At 43.5% G+C, this 16289-nt stretch overlaps 1 protein-coding gene across 2 annotated transcripts; it reads right to left on the reverse strand.

Annotated features, from left to right (window-relative positions):
- Nucleotides 1–467: 467 nt before the first annotated feature.
- Nucleotides 468–15083, reverse strand: TMEM209 (transmembrane protein 209). 2 transcript variants are annotated; one of them, XM_027783699.2, is made up of 16 exons: nt 14914–15083; nt 13937–13989; nt 13070–13209; nt 12896–12954; nt 12002–12133; nt 10770–11008; nt 10287–10491; nt 8466–8641; nt 7687–7758; nt 6584–6680; nt 5424–5549; nt 5208–5305; nt 3272–3386; nt 3083–3180; nt 2396–2469; nt 468–2022 (listed from the first exon to the last, which is right to left on the reverse strand). In XM_027783699.2, the coding sequence occupies exons 3-16, from the start codon at nt 13204–13206 to the stop codon at nt 1968–1970; spliced, it is 1683 nt and encodes a 560-aa protein (XP_027639500.2). In that variant the 5' UTR covers nt 13207–13209; nt 13937–13989; nt 14914–15083; the 3' UTR covers nt 468–1967. The 2 variants fall into 2 exon arrangements, with proteins under 2 accessions (XP_027639500.2, XP_013153025.2); XM_013297571.3 differs by lacking the exon at nt 13937–13989.
- Nucleotides 15084–16289: the final 1206 nt, after the last annotated feature.

Raw genomic sequence — 16289 nt, forward strand, 5'->3', positions numbered from 1 at the left:
TGCACAGGGACTGGGGTGCAGAAGAATCTGGGGTGCACGGTTTATCTCCATCAGAGTGCACAGGGAGCAGGGTGCACATGCAGCAGGATGCATGGTTTATGGGGGCGCACAGAGGGCGGGACGGGTGGGGATGAGGAAGCATGGTTTATCGGGGTGCACAAACATCTTGGCCGCGTAGGGAAGAGGCTGTGCAGGAGGACCCCAGGGCAGCGGGGTGCTGGGGGTCCCACGAGTGTGTGGGGCCCTGGGGGTGCAGCAGCCCTGGGCCCCCTGGAGGTGCCTGGCGGGACGGGCTCTTCTTGAAAAACACCCGTTTTTTGGTCAAAGAAGAGTTTCTGCACATGAAGAGCCTCCAGCACAGGACTGAGCTCAGGGTAAAGCGCAGCTAAACCTGGTTCTGGGGCGCCCCTCCTGGGTTCATTGAAGGATTTGGCGATGCTGAACCACAGGCACAACCCAAACAAGCGTTTGATAAAACAAACTCATTTAATACAGGAACAAAAGGAGCCATTTTGCAACCATCCCTTGGAAAAACCCAGTTGCCAGTAGCAGTTGGTTCACACTGAAAACCAGCAGCTCCCCACCCCCCACCCCCCCAGATAAAAAGCAAAAGCACCGGTCTGGAGAATGCTACAAGTTCTTCTGGCAGCAAAAAATACAGTACAAAAATACATTTTCAGAAGAAAACACGTGGTGTTCACGCCCCTGGTAACAAGCCAGCATAATTGTCATGTCTTTTCAATGCCAGTGAGTTTTTTGGGGGGCAGTTTACAACCAGAGCAAGGGGAACAAGCCAACACCCTCATCTCCAGCTCGCAAAGATCTTCAGCATCTCCGGGCTTAGAAATTTTTACCTCCCTTTAAAAAAATAACTAAAACTAATTATATACACTTTAACATGCTCATTTGTCAGAATTTACAACAGATTCTCCCCTTCATCCTTATATACAAAAATTTTTTTTAGCAAGTATCAGACAACCCCTTTCTTTGAAGCAAATCCAAGTGCTTTCCCTCCAAAAAAAAGTAGAGCTCCAAAAGCAGGGACTTAAAAAGCCTGCGTGTTTATACATCCCGATCTCCTGCTGAAGTGCTGAAGCCACGTGCCAGTCTGTGAGGCTCCCAAAAGAAGAGGTTACTAGCAAGAAGAAGCTGATGGGAGCAGTAAAAAAAAAAAAGAAAAAGCAAAAGGCAGGGGGATGCTGTAGCTGTACAGAGGGTACCTGGTACATCAGAGCTCGCAAGACTGCCGAAGTTGGATGGCATGCTTATTTTGTACAAAATAAAAAATGAAAATAAAATTTAAAAATCTTATTTACTGAAACTAGCAGGTCAGACACTGTTTTCTCTTTTCTTTACACCTGCAGCACAGTCACCCAATGCAGCCAGTGGGGTCAGAAAACCCACTTACACTAAAAGCCATGGATTAAAAAAAAACACACTTTTTTTTTTTAATTGTATGTAACACAATGAAGCAAAACAAGTCTAAACTTCTTGATTTGGCTTTTCTCATGTTCATCTGGAACTTCTGGGATCCTGAAGTTGAGCAGATCGCTGTATCTTTCTAAGCAACAGGTGACTCATGGCTTTGCACAACCTTGGGAGAACTGTTCCAGAAAAAAACCCTCAAAGGTGGCTGTAGTTTAGTCCTGAGATCAGTTAGGCTCAGCTAAAGGGTGACGACACCAACAAATACATGAAACAGCAAAAGGCTTTTTAAAATGGGTGAGGAGCTGGAAGAACCTGCCTGGTGTCTGTATGCATAGTGTTTCGACAGTGACATGTTTTAAATACCTTCATAAAACCCGCGTGGGAATTACAAACACTTCCCCTCTGCCCACAAAGCAGAGCTTAAATTATCCTATTTCATAGTAAGTCTGTGTTTAAGTCAACAACGTCGCAACGCTGCTCAGTTTGTTTCGCCAGCAGAAACTGTTCCTCTGATGTTCGCCAGCATCCCACTGGAGATGTCACTCTCCAAAAATCCACAGAATATTGACTCCCGATAAGCCAAGATTTACCCGCCTGTAAAACCAAAAGTTATCATAATGAATGGCATGTAAATTCAACTGCATCTTCAAAACATTAAACAAAGAAACATCTATGCCATGCTTCAGCACTTTAACACGCAGGTAGGCATCGTGCCGTGAATCAAGCATGACTCTTTCAGAACGCAGGGGAATCTGGACATTGCTTTTATTGCTTGCATATGTTAAGATTTACCCAATTTCACAAAAAAGCTGCTCTTGTTTCAAATGAGAAGATGATTTTATTACTGCTAATATCATCCCACTGTAGTGATTTCAGTTTGAAGGGCCTTCAGACAAGGCGCTTTAAAACAGGGTGCTCCATTCACAGCTCATACACAGCATGATGATGACTAACATCAGATACTTACCCCAGCATCCCAGATTCTTTTGTCTTTATGATATACAGAAACATCAGCAAGGTATGGAACATGTTGTTTCTGCCCTGAATCCACAGGAAGAGAGAAACAAAACTTAGAAATCAAGGTACTGATGAGAAATCATAGCAGTTTTTCATGTAGAATAAGTGGCTGTAGAAAAAGACATCATGAAATGGCATTACAGGGCGGGCTGTCAGGCTTTTTGCTTTAATATTTTACTTTCTTCAATTACGTAAATACCATGAAAATCCCAAAAGTGTTTTTTTGCTAGAATATCATCTCCAAATACTTTAAATGCTGGAGCATTTTGGAAAGCAGATATGCAGCAACAACCAGGGATCAATACACAATGAAAATGTGCAGAATTTTCTTAGTTTGGGACTGGAAGCTATTCCCCAGAATTCTTATGGACAAGCACTGGGGCTTACTGGCCTTACAGGGTGACAACACACATCAGGGAGGACATGACATAGTATTTAAAATAAATAGTCAGAAAATAAACAAGAGGAAGCTTCTGTATCTTAAATAGATACTAAAGGTATTATTTAGTAGCAGGCTAAGACCAGCCTATGTGTAGTCGATAAATGTGGCTAGGACCTAAAAAAATAAAAAAAACCAACAAATCAGATCTGCCAACAATTTCCTGACAGCAGGAAAACACTAGTAACCCCGCTGTACCTTGGGCAGGTTGTAGACATGGCGCTGGTAGATCAGCTCGTAGTGGGGTGGATTGATGCTGCTTTGGTAGATGCAAAACACATTTTCATTTGAAGTGTCTGTGAATGAAAAGTTTAAAAGACGACAGGGATTTCATGGGTGCCAACGTGATCCAAGAGGCAAAGAGCAGCTAAACACAAGCGCCAGTACCTGGTTTATCTGGTGTTTGAAGGAAGTGTTGGGAAGTGAAGGTTTTGCCATCGGGATACTTGGGGTGAGGTGGCAGCCTGGAGTCGAGGTAAGTGCAGAACACATGCATAATGATCTGGGCAAAGAAAACCAAATCTCACTTTAGCGCCTTTAAAAATACAGCAGTTTGCTTGCCGTTGCCTCAGGCATTCCTTACAGTATTTGATAGTCTGTGGTTCAACGCTGGCCTAACCCCTCTGCGTGCTGGAGCCCAAGGCAGCTTAATGCTTAAAGCGCCAACTTCAATGGCCCAGGTGCACCCCTGGCATGAAGGCAAGTTTATTTTTTCCAGTACGTGAGTGTCGGACACAATGCAATAAACTGATGCTGCATGTCAGGAGCTCAGTTCACACACAAGCAACTTTATCCTGGCATCTTGCAGAATTTGGCAAATCTTACTTAGCATATTTAGGCCATGAACTCCAAGCCATCTGTTTTAGCAATGGGTTCTGTACTAGCTGCGAGGATTTGGCTGAGAAGGGCAGATGAAATCAAATTACAGCTTTGCCGACACTACCCCTATCAAGCAAATTTCTCCTTTTGCCTCACAAAAGTCAAAACAAAAATCACTGGAAAAATCTGAGCTGGCCGAGAATCTTGTTAAGAATGCCAAAATTTTGAAATAAAGTCCTAGAACAAGTATCCAGAAAACAATGCCGCAGCCTGCTATTTGTTTTAACCCTTCCCAGAGAGTTCTCAACATTTTACGTGAGCAACAAATTATCTGTCATATATAACAGGATCTATTTCAGAGACAAAACAAAGGAGTTGCTCTGGGCCACCAGTCTCAAGAAGTTTGGGAGATGCACCGTGGGAATCACAGCTTCATATTACCTGCAGCGTGATTAGCAAAAATGCAAAACTGTGTTTGTTTTTTTTAAATAGTAATTGTCTTAAGTTAATGCCAAAACTTCATGGCAAGTGTTTATTTACACTTTTGAGCTGTTCACCCTGCTGTCTGTTAAGACACTAAGAGTTGCTCTGCAGCCAGTGACAACCAATTATTTAATCACCTTCACAATCAGAAAATCAAATCCTATTTCAAGACTGATTTTGTACAACTCTAGCTTCCAGAAACTGAATCTCACTGTGTCTTTCTCAGCAAAATTGTGAAGCTCTGACATTCTGATCTCCTGGGTTTTATTCTCCCAAGTAACTGAAAATCTATTTACAGTGGGGAAAAAAACAGTCACACTAACTCTACTTTTAGATACAGAGTTCAGGTGAAGACTCACACTGTAAAGCCTGTTTTCTACTCCCTGAATTGTTCTGTTAACTATTTTAATCAGCTCAGGTGAATTTTCAAGTCATTGTTTACACAGAGGTGCTGTTCCTCCTGGACCTTTCAGATTAATGGGCTAAGCATCACTACAAGTCTTCTCTCAAGCAGGACGTGCAAGGTCTTCAGACCTCTCACAAAATATTACCATATTAAACAGCAGTCCTGCCACTTGATCTGCTTTTTTTTTTTCTTCCCCTCTCTGTCCATTATAGTACAGGAAAATGAAAACATGGCAAAAGGTTTTCTCTGCATTATAAACTGTTAGGTTAAGGCAGACACTTTGCTTTTTTAAAAAATACAGCAGAACTGCCCCAACAAGATCCCCACCCGGCCAGCTGCTCCCTGGAGTTCTGACAGATGTTTCAGAGTACTGTAAGTAAAAGCCCGGCCTAAGACTAAGACATGCAATTGCATTTCTGCGATCTATACAATGTCCAATCCTATCTGCATTATTCCCCATGGAATCTCACCAACTACAACAGGATTATCCCTGTGAGTGATGCAAATAGGATTTTACCATGTTCCTCAAAAGACTTACTGCCTACTCCCTCCAAAACCTGTGCTGAAAGGCAACCTACTTGAAGCTGTCATATCAAGACATCTTCAAAAACTTACAGAGGAGTCAGTGGGCAAGTCGGTGTCCCACTTACGGCCTTTGAAATCCCCTCCTCTGTTCCATCGGAATGAACTCATGCATCCTCCCTGAGAAAGCTCTGAAAGCAACATGATTTATTCAGTTATCGTGCATGGAAGTATATGAAAGTGGTATCTTATGCTAGTTTCAAGGGCTGTCAGTATGGTGAGACCACGTACAATGGTGACATCACATACCTTTGATCCTTTCAACCAAATATTCCTGGTTTGGTGTAAGATCCAAATACTGCACTATAGCATTCAGGGTTGGAATGAGAGGAGCTTTAACAAGCGCTGCCTGCTTCAGACTGCTGATGCTGGCGTCTGCAACACAAGAAGAGCCAGTGCAGGTCAGCTATGACCACCACAGAACACTGAACAACCTCCCTTACTGAGCATCGCTGCTGAGGACTTTCCTTTTTGGTGCACCATTTAAAGTCCTAGAAACATGTAACATGTGACACTATCCCAAACACCCATTTCAATTACAGTGAAGTAGCAGATACCTCCTTTATGTGACAGAATATAAAAGCTATAAGGAACCAACATCCACTTTGAAGAGCAGAGGGAGAGTAACAAAGCGGGGACAAGATCAGCATTGACCAGTTTTTCTGCAGGCATTGCAACAGATGGTAGCTCTTAAGGAGACACTACAAGACACAGCCTGCAAAAGGTGAATTTAATTTAAAAACAGCATATAAAATCCATTTCTTCATTAAACGGACATAAATTTGAAGCTACAAGAGAAGCAGTTCCTTCAGAATTGTATCATGACATGAAAAACAGAACTCCATCAGAATTAAAAAAAAAACCAAACAGTTCTTTCAGAAAGCAGCCAATTTTAAGGATGTATTTGGAAAAGCATGTATTAGTGGAAAAGGTGAGACTTTATAGCGAGACAGTGACAATTTATATATAGCACATCTATCTTTGAAATGTTTTCTGATAGTTTAATATGTAATAATCGATGATAATTTGAGTTTGTAATTCCCCAGCAGTAAATTTAGGGGAAAGGAAAAAAGAAAATAAAGTAAACAAGAAAGGGAACAAGAAAAAAGAAAAAGGAAGCAAAGCAGAAAAGACAAAAAGAAAAAAAGAGAAAAAAAAAAAAGACAGTTATGAATTTTATAGAAGACAAGCATCCGTGTGCCAGCATCAATATTTCCAGAAGTCTTATGAAGAACTTTCCAGCTTAACAAAATGCTTGAGATGGAACAAAAACAACACTAATAGAGAGCAGAAATGGAACACTAACATTTAACAGACCTCATTTATATAATACCCATCCAATGGCCTGACTACAGAGCAGCCCTCCACTAACCACCATCGGGAACTCGAAATCTCCCACCTCATCCTACCTCCAATCTGCAATTCTGGACAACCCATTCGCCTCAGCTGAGTGCTCACAGACTCGATCTCTTGGACAAGTGGCACTAGAATAGTTTCATTAATCCACTAGGAAAGAAAAGGGTGAAAATTCAAGAGGTTGGAAGCAACAAAAATGCTAAAAACCCCCAACCCTTAGTTTACATCTTACTAATCATCACTATTACTATCACAAAGCAGCTTGACAACAGAAACACTGAAGCCAACCAAGGAGGAAAGTAATTAAATTAGAATATCAACTTAGGCAGAGTTTATATGACTCTTTAATACCATCTAAAAGGCCAGAAAAATCAATGTAAAGGAGTCAGGAAAACAAATCTCTAGGAAGTATCAGATGAAGCTTTTCTGAACCATGAGGGAAGGGGCATTCTGAAGCACAGCCCTCCCACCATAAAGATAATTTATACTTTGATGGATCCACTCCCTCTCACATTTGTTTCAGGAAATCAAGAAAGTGATAAACACTACGTGTGGGATTTGTACGTGACAGAATTTGGGAGCTGAATCAAGCTGGCCCTAAGCACAGGAACAGACACTCTGGAATGTGGTATGGACCTCATAAAGATCTTTGCTTTTCATAGATCTTACTAAAGGATAAAAAAAAACCAAAAAAAACACCAAACCAGCACACTTGACAGATGCTATGACTAAAGAGGTAATTCAAAAACAGATTTATTAATTATTTTGCCATGGTGTGCAGTTAAGTCTCCTCTGCTGTAGCAATTCCTATTGATAAGATTTTTCTTTCTGCCCTTTATTATGCTGGTCAGGGTTGTCAGAAAAAATATCAGGCTTTGGGTTGGAATTTTCCATGCTTTGAGCCCAAGAGAATGAATTTGAAATACTGCAGAAACATGGATTTAGCCATCTGAGTTACAACATGGAAAACCAAATCTTCTCATATCCCATATGCTTTTGTCATTCAAAGCATAGATGAACTTGGTAACTGAAGTTTTCAGAATACAAAACGCTGAGGTCTGGTCGAAAACACATCTCCGTAGTCCTCTCTTAGAAGCATGCTGCTGTGTTTCTATCTTCTCTAAAAAAACAGGCAGTTCCTAGAGATGGGACTTACGTTTCTGAACTTAGCAGTCCAGGAATCCATGTGATCAAGGAGCTGTCGGTTCATTGTCACCCGTGCCCAAACCTATGGAAAAGTTTATCAACTACGTATGAGAACTTCAGAGAATACCAAGAGTTTTTAGGGTCTACGACAATTCCCAATATGAAGTACAGCATAATCCAAATCATATTTTTCCCCAAAACTCTTATCCATCTGCTGGCTTTATCATGTAACATCGACAGCAGCTTCGCATACAACGCTCCTGCTCTCTATTCACGGTACAATCACCTTGCATAAGCCCAAATTCAGTTTTAAGCTCTCTAAGCTGTAGGACAAAACTGGTCTGAAAGGTAGGCTTGATTTAAGAGGTATTTGAACTGAAAGCTTCATTAGGCTAATGTAGGAAATAAAATTGATTAAATTAATTGAAGCCACATGAATTAAATTCCTTCACATCAGACTTTTTTCAGCCACAAGCATAAAGGCGGTACTTTATATCCTTCAGCTGTTTCACTGCATTAAATACAGATCAGTTTCAACTCAGTTTTTGTATCATAAATGTATTTTAACCAGTGCAAGCCTTGCTCTCCAGCAAGAAATTTAATTTTCCAACCACAACTCAAAATCTGAAATATCCATTTACAGTGGCAAGGAGTCTTGCAAGCTCTATAAAGATGGTTAAATGCTCAAGGATTTTTCTCCCCCATGTTTTTGATACAGCTCAAATCCAAACCTTTGCACAAAGCTGGGTATTTTTTCTCCCTCTTTACTACCTTGCTGCCCGAATTTACCTCTTCTGCAGCCTGTTTTGAGCTCAGGTCAGCTTCGTCTTTGTGCGCTGATGGAGCCTGGGACCTGCAAGCCAGCTGATACTGGAACTTTCTCAGCATCTGTGCACTGTCTGCCATGGAACGGCTGTAGTTCCAGAAAGTTGGGCTGTTGGAAGGAGAGCTGGAATCTGAACTCCCTGAAACGATTTTTTCAGTAACATACAATTATTGCCAACTCTGGAAGCAACAGCACAGGCACGATAGGTCAGTATATTAAGGCTTTGACAAGAGACTCAAACTACCATGAACACATACACCGAAGTCAGCCCGCATCAACACCAATCTCACCCTTAACTTGATAGTCCCAAACCAGGACAAAACCTGCCTGCAGGTAATTCACCCCTTTGTCTGAAATGCCTTTTCCACAAGAGATCCCTCTCATCAAGGTGATAAAGCCTGTCATCTGACCATGGTCCACTACAGCCAACAAATGCTACAGAGATGACCTATCAGGAGACATGTGGAAACAATGGCATTCTACCTCACATTTCAACTCCTCAGTAGAAGACTGAACTGTTCAGCAGCCACCCTTAGCAAGGTCACAGGTGATTAGCATTAATGGGTTAGGTCTATTTACTAGTACAAGTACACTGGAGTCCTCCTGCACAACATCCTTGTCTCTAAACAGGAAAGATGTGCATTTGACAAACGGACCACTAGGTGGATAAGGAACTGACTGGGTGGTCACACTCAAAGGTTGCGGTCAACAGCTCAATGTCAAAGTGGAGACCAGTGACAAGTGGCATTCCTCAGGGGTCCATACTTGGACCAGTGCTGTCCAACATCTTTGTTGGTGACATGGACAGTGGGATCAAGTGCACACTCAGCAAGTTTGCCGACAACGCCAAGCTGAGTGGTGCGGTCAACACGCAGGAGGGAAGGGATGCTGTCCAGAGGGGCCTTGAGAGATGCGCCCATGCAAACCTCATGAAGTTCAACAAGGCCAAGTGCAAGATCCTGCACCTGGGTCAGGGAAACCCCAAACACAAACACAGGCTGAGCAGAGAATGGATTGAGAGCAGCCCTGAGGAGAGGGACTTGGGCGTGCTGGTGGACAAAAAGCTCAACATAACTCAGCAATGTGCACTCACAGCCCAGCAAGCCATTCATATCCTGGGCCACACCAAAAGCAGCGTAGCCAGCAGGTCCCCCTCTACTCTGCTCTCGTGAGACCCCACCTGCAGTGCTGCATCCAGCTCTGGGGCCCCCAATATATGAAGCACATGGACCTGTTGGAGTGAGTCCAGAGAAGAGCCACAAAGAGGCTGGAGCACCTCTCCTAGGACAGCAGGCTGGTAGAGCTGGGATTCTTCAGCCTGGAGAAGAGAAGGCTCCAGGGAGACCTTAGAGCGGCCTTCCAGTACCTAAAGGGGGCTTTCAAGAAAGATGGGGACAGACTTTTTAGTAGGGCCTGTAGTGACAGGACAAGGGGGAATGGCTTTAAGTTGAAACAGAGTAACTTTGGATTAGATATAAGGAAGAAATTCTTTACTGTGAGGGTGGCAAGACACTGGCACAGGCTGCCCAGAGAAGCTGTGGCTGCCCCATCCCTGGAAGTGCTCAAGGGCAGGTTGGACGGGGCTTGGAGCAACCTGGTCTAGTGGAAGGTGTCTCTGTCCACAGCAGGGAGGCTGGAACTAAATGATCTTTAAGGCCCCTTCCAGCGCACACCATTCTATGATTCTCCAGTCCTTTGCAGCTTTTCTTATCTGCAAAAGCCACTCTTGCATAAAAACACCACCTCTCATTACCAAGCTTTTCCAATCAAATCAGTGTATTTACCTAGTTGAAGTCTCTGCTGTTTCTCTTCTTCATTTCGAAGAAAGGTGTCCAGTGTCTGGAGTTCTGTTATATAGTCTTCTTGGCCAATAGGTGAATTATACAGAATGGGCGAAGAGCGGTAACGAGACCTCAGCCCACCGCTTTCCATCGGTCCAAAACTCGTGTAGTATGGTGAACCAGTAGGAGAGGGGCTGAAGCTGGAAACCTTGGGTAAATAAAAAAAGCTGTGTCATTTTCCTTCTACTTTGTATTTACATTTTAGTTTTTTTTTTTTGCTTTGTTCTGAAGCAAACCTGCCACTAAACCAAATAAAGTTACAGTAGGGAAAAAGGACAAAACTGAATACAACAAATTTATATCTATATTGCAAAAGGAGCAAACACACAAATACACAACTCTCTGCTGGCTGCTGCTCACCTTCAATGGCATATGGCACAAAACAAGCACCAAACTGTACCCTTGTACAGTTGTCTTGGTTGTTACCTTATTGTAGCTGCTGCTTGGTGAATGGGTTACAGCACTGCCGTAAGAAGTGCTGCTGCTTGACAGAGCCTGTAGCTGAGGGCTGTACCCTGTGATACAGCTGGTAGTAAACTTTGGACTGGCACTAGGGGAGCGAGATGGGCTGTAACTCAGCACGCTTTGACCCTGGATTGGAGGAGAAGGTGTCGAAGATGGGACTTTCTTTGCCGCCAGGTCACATGGTGGAGTTGTTTGTATGGCTGCAATAAGGAAAAACAGAATTAGCACTGTGGATGCAGCTCACCTACCCCTTTTAAACTGTGCAACAAAATGCATACACAATGCTATCTTAAGGCAATTCTATAAAGAGGCTAGAAGGGACACAGGAAAAATCTGGCCCCTACAGAACTCAGCTGTCAAGCCACTGCTGCAAAAAAAACCCAGAGAAGACTAAGACACATGACCACAACTCAGCACAAATTCTACAGCTTCAGATTTCAGTTAAATGTTACCAGACACCCTGCATAACCTGGGGGGCTTCTCTAACCAATTTCATCAGCTACTCTATCTGCCTACTGTACACATCTTTAGCATACTGAATGTCTTAATTTATTTGTGCAACTATGCATACAAGATCCTTGAACTGTCGTGATTACTCCTGTCTATGTCCTGTTTTCTAGGGGAAGACTAGCAGAGTGAAAATACTACCATCCTAGCATTTTGCTTTTGGTGTATTTATCTTGTCAGGTTCTGCTGTATTTTAGAACTTTGCTTTCATTTTCATAAGCTTTCTGAATGACCACTCTCTAGGCTGTCATTTTCAGACTTCACGTGAAGGTCTCTCTGTCCCCCTAATTTGGTTCTCGATACCTAGTGTACTATTAGTAGGATATTAAAATTAAACATAAACATGCACTCTCTACCTTACTCCAAGCCCTACATATAGGTTACACATTCCTTGTCCAGCCTCACCAATGTTTGAGCCTCTCGCTGTCCTTCAGCAGTCACTACCATCCTGTCCTTTTTCCCTGTGTGCTTGTTTCCCCTCCAGTTCTCCCACAAACACCCATCAAATTACTGCCTGATGCTGTGAATTTTAATATGTAGCAGGTAATTCAGTTTACCACTTGTGTCAGAGGAGGCAATTCAGAACTCACATCACTAAAGAATCCTGTACTTGAGAAAAATACCATCTTGCAACAAAATAAAGAATTAAAAAAACCCAGATTGCTTGAGATATTTATTACACTCACCTGCATTCCGCAAACCCAGCAGGGCCTGCTGGCCAGGAGTCACGACCAAGCTCGTCGGTGCCATTGTGTATTTGAAGTACAACCAGAAATCAAATAAGGCATTGAGGCTGAACAGAGATGCAAACACAAGTTCTAGAAGAAACAAAGAAGTTATTACCATAGCTTGAGCATCGGGAATAATAAAAGAACATTATTTGCAAAAACAGGCATATGGCCATTAAAAATAGGCCGTTATTAGGGCTATCAATAAGTACCAATCTAGGAAAGTATCTAGGTATTTCTTCACCTTCTTATGCAAGAACCATTAGAGATAAATTTTCATGGCTATGTTGAGATTAATTTCTATTGCTAAAATTCAGTTTTAAAAAGATGGACAGTTATTTTCCAAAAGCAACATAAACTACTGCAATGAAGCTTCACAGTATTTCTGAAACATTTCCCATCAAATCATCTGTCACTCATGTCATGATTTTTCTCTCCCTCTTACTCCTTTTCATCCTTCTATTTGATACAGCTGGTTTGGAGTCTACTCATCTGAAACAAACTTTAACTACTGTGAAATGCCATCCACACCCACAGTACCACATAGCAGTAAAATCTGCACTGTTCTCCAAAGGTTTATCTTTGCATTAAACAGATTTAATGCACCGAACAAGTTTGTCGTGCCCTTTCATGATACATCTAAGAAAGCTGCCAACACTCCTTACCTGTCTCTAAAAAGAATGAAATTGCAACAGTTTCAAGGGAGATAACTGAAAGCAAACCAAATTTTGGTTTAAGTTTAAAATAAAAAAAAGGCTTGCTTAAAAATTACCTCCCTGGCAGTAAAACTGACAAGTGGGAAAAAAAAAAAAAAGAATCCTGAAAATGAATTTAAGTATTGCAGCAACCCACCAATATACCAGAGTGGCCAGTATGTGATGTTGTAGTATGAGCTGATGAGTTTCCCAGTCCTGAAAAGAAAAACAAGAAGATATAATTTTGCAACAGTTCGGTCCCAGGAAACATTTAGGGATATACAAAGTAGGATGCTTTGCTTATTTGAATCAGATGTAACAATTAACGTACATTTCAGTATATATCATGCCCGCAACGGATATATTAAGGAGTGCCCAGGCCAAGACCACCTTCCGGGCTTCAATCTCCTTCCTCATCTTCATAGTCCTGTCAATGAGGGAAGTTGCTGGACTCTGTTCCAGTGTCATTATCTGTATCAAGAAACACAGAGAAAAGCCAAAATCTGTCAGCTTCTATACAGTAAGATTTTCAGTCAGCATGAGATGGAAGAAAAAGCAGTTATCCAAAACAATCTATACAAATAGGCTTCACCTTTAGCCACCAAGTAATGTTTAGCATATTAAAAAAATAATAATTCGTTTTACCCATAAAAATAGGTAATATTTATTTGACAAATCCTACTGTCAGCTCTGTTACTTCATTACTAATGAACAGCATCCATCTACTCCAGTGAGGTACAGATAAGAGGACAGAGACAAATTCCAACCTCATTTTTGAAAAGTAACGTCCTTCAGAAGCTACAGGCAAAGCTCCTGACTTCTCCAGGCAAAGGAAGTCCAAGAAAAGAATGGCTTGGCACAATTCTGCGGTATTTTTATTGAAAATTTCCACTCATTTCAGTAGATAACAGAGTACTTGCAGACTATACAGCCACCTCCTGTGGGCTCAGTACACCCGAAACGTAACAAACTTGATGCCCAGTAACATCTTTTGTGAAAGAAATAACTCTGGTGACTTTTTCTGCTAATCCTGTCAGCAAAATATGCTACTGTTCCTTTGTGACATCGGCTTAAAAACTTGTAACATAGTTCTTCACCAGATGGGAACATAAATAATTTGCTTTTTTCGTACAAATACTTCAACTGGACATTACTACCTAAAAAAAATTTTAACAATACAAAACTCAAATCACATTACCTGCTTCTTACTGGTACAGTGATTCAATGGTGAAACAGTTAACACCGGGATTACTGGAAGAATTATACAATGATACATTCATTACCTAGTAATTTTTTTTGACAGATTTTTCATATAGTTTGAGCCTCAAGACTTCCCTTTCCACACTGACAAATGTAGCAGCCCTAAGCAGAGATCCTCTCCCCCATCCTCATGCTCCCACTCTCTCTCCCTGAACCATGTCCTCCTGCAGAAGCAGAAGTTGTACTGTTAGGGCGCTGAAATGAAAGTGGGATTTGGTCCCTTTCTACTCGACTAAGAAGGCTGGGTGTGGGATTTTCACCTCCAGACTGAAATATGTCCTTCCATACCCCCTGCCCTCTTCTACTAAGGCACAGGAATGAGGGAAGGTCTCACCTTGACAACATTTAAGTCCTGCTGGCCCCAGATTCCCCAGTTTCCCCCATGCAGGGCCCTCTGCCACACACAGCTACAGCTCTCCTTGCTCAACACCCCACAGCACCCTCCACCCAGATCTGTCACAAACGAAGAGCCCCCACACCAGGGCCCTCAGAGCTCTCCCTGCCCAGATCCCACTGTCACACGCAGGCAGCTCCCACATCTCCCCCCAGCCAGAAGCCCCATGCCACCCCGGAGGTCCTCTACAGCTCGCCGCCGCCCCCCCGATCCCACTGTCAGAGAAGCAACCTCACTGCTCCCCCCATCCAGACCTCACCGTTACACACAGGCAGCCCCCAATGCTCGCGCTGTCCACAGCCCCGTCATACACCACATATATCTGCCCCTTATCCTGAACCCTGTCACATGGAGGCGGCCCCAGAACTCCACCCGCCCACAGCCCTGTCACACACGGGTGGCCCTCCACCTCCACGACTCGCTGCCGGACACCGCCCGGCTCTAGGCAGGCAGCCTCCCCTCAGCGCCCCACCCCGCGCAGGCCCGAGGCGCCCAGCCGTGCTGGGGGTCAATCACCGTACCTGCCGCAGGGCCGAGCGTCCGAGGAGACGAAGGGGACACACAACTCTCCTCAGGGAGGGCTGGCGCACCCCATTTTCCCAGACCGAAGGCAGAGGGGGCACACAGCAGAGCACTCCCCTCACACAGGCAACAAACACCCACCGCTCCACCACGACCCCACCGCCTGCGCCTGCGCGCGCCACCGTAGCGTCACCGGTTGCGCCGCACGGCGGGAGGCGGGGCCTGTTGCACGGGGACGGACGCCGTGTTTTGGCGGGAAGGGGCGCGTGGCGCTGGGTGGTGGGGCGGCCATGTTGGCCGCGCCGTGGAAGACCGGCTAACTCGCTGTCCTCTGTGCTGTGCTGTGCTGCAGATGATACCGGAGTTTTACCAGTGTGCTCAGTTGTAAATGTTGCAACTAATGTATCCATGACACCGCCAAGCAGTACAACACTGCATTGTGTAGCTTTGCTACCAGTGGAATGCTGCATTGTGTAGTTCAGCTGCTAGTAGATAACTCAACTGTTAATCCAGCACTGCCATGCCCACTGATACAGTGAAAAAAACCCTAAAACTTTGCAGCAGACAGAAACTGCATTGATAACAGAAACATTAACACCCAAGAAAGAAGGAAGGGCGGAAGCTTAGCACTTAGCACTTTGAGAAGGGACAGTTAATACTGATGTAGATGAGCTCAACAAGAATGTAAATAAGGAGCCTTCTGATGAGGATGTGCTCTAAGGTAAAATAATTGTGGTAGTAATAGATCAGCGACTTCCTACTCAAATGGCCCCCACCCCAAAGAAGGTGGATCCCCCGCCTGCCCGGGGATCATGCTGATCTAGATTAAAACCAGCCCAGTGGGCACGTATTAGTTCGACATGTTTAGAGTGGACTAATGAAAGGACGAATCGTTAGCTAGCAGATGTTTTAAGATAACAGAAATTAAATAACAAAGGCTGCTAATGTATGCAAAGATAAACAAGAACTTCAGGTAACTGCCCAAGAAGATGAAAAGTACATCTTGAAGAGGCGCTAGAGGGAGGAGATTCTGAATGTTAGGAAACCTTATGTATATGCATGACTTTGTATAATAAATATCGGACTGCTTGTTGAAACAGTGTGCAAGTTAGGAGGAGCGATCCCCCTTGCACCCAGCGCTGCAATAAACATACCTGCTTTATAACTCTCCTCGAGTTGTAGAGTTCGATTCCACAAGTCACCACCACTAAACCATGTCCCTAAGTGCCACATTTACATGTTTTTTTAACTGCTCCAGGGGTGGTGACTCCATCACCTCCCTAGGTAGCATGTTCCAATGCTTGACCACCTTTTTGGTGAAGACATTTTTCCTCATACTCCATCTAAACCTCCCCTGGTGCAACTTGAGGCTGTT

Source organism: Falco peregrinus, chromosome 6, assembly GCF_023634155.1.
Source record: "Falco peregrinus isolate bFalPer1 chromosome 6, bFalPer1.pri, whole genome shotgun sequence".
Classification (NCBI taxonomy): Eukaryota; Metazoa; Chordata; class Aves; order Falconiformes; family Falconidae; genus Falco; species Falco peregrinus.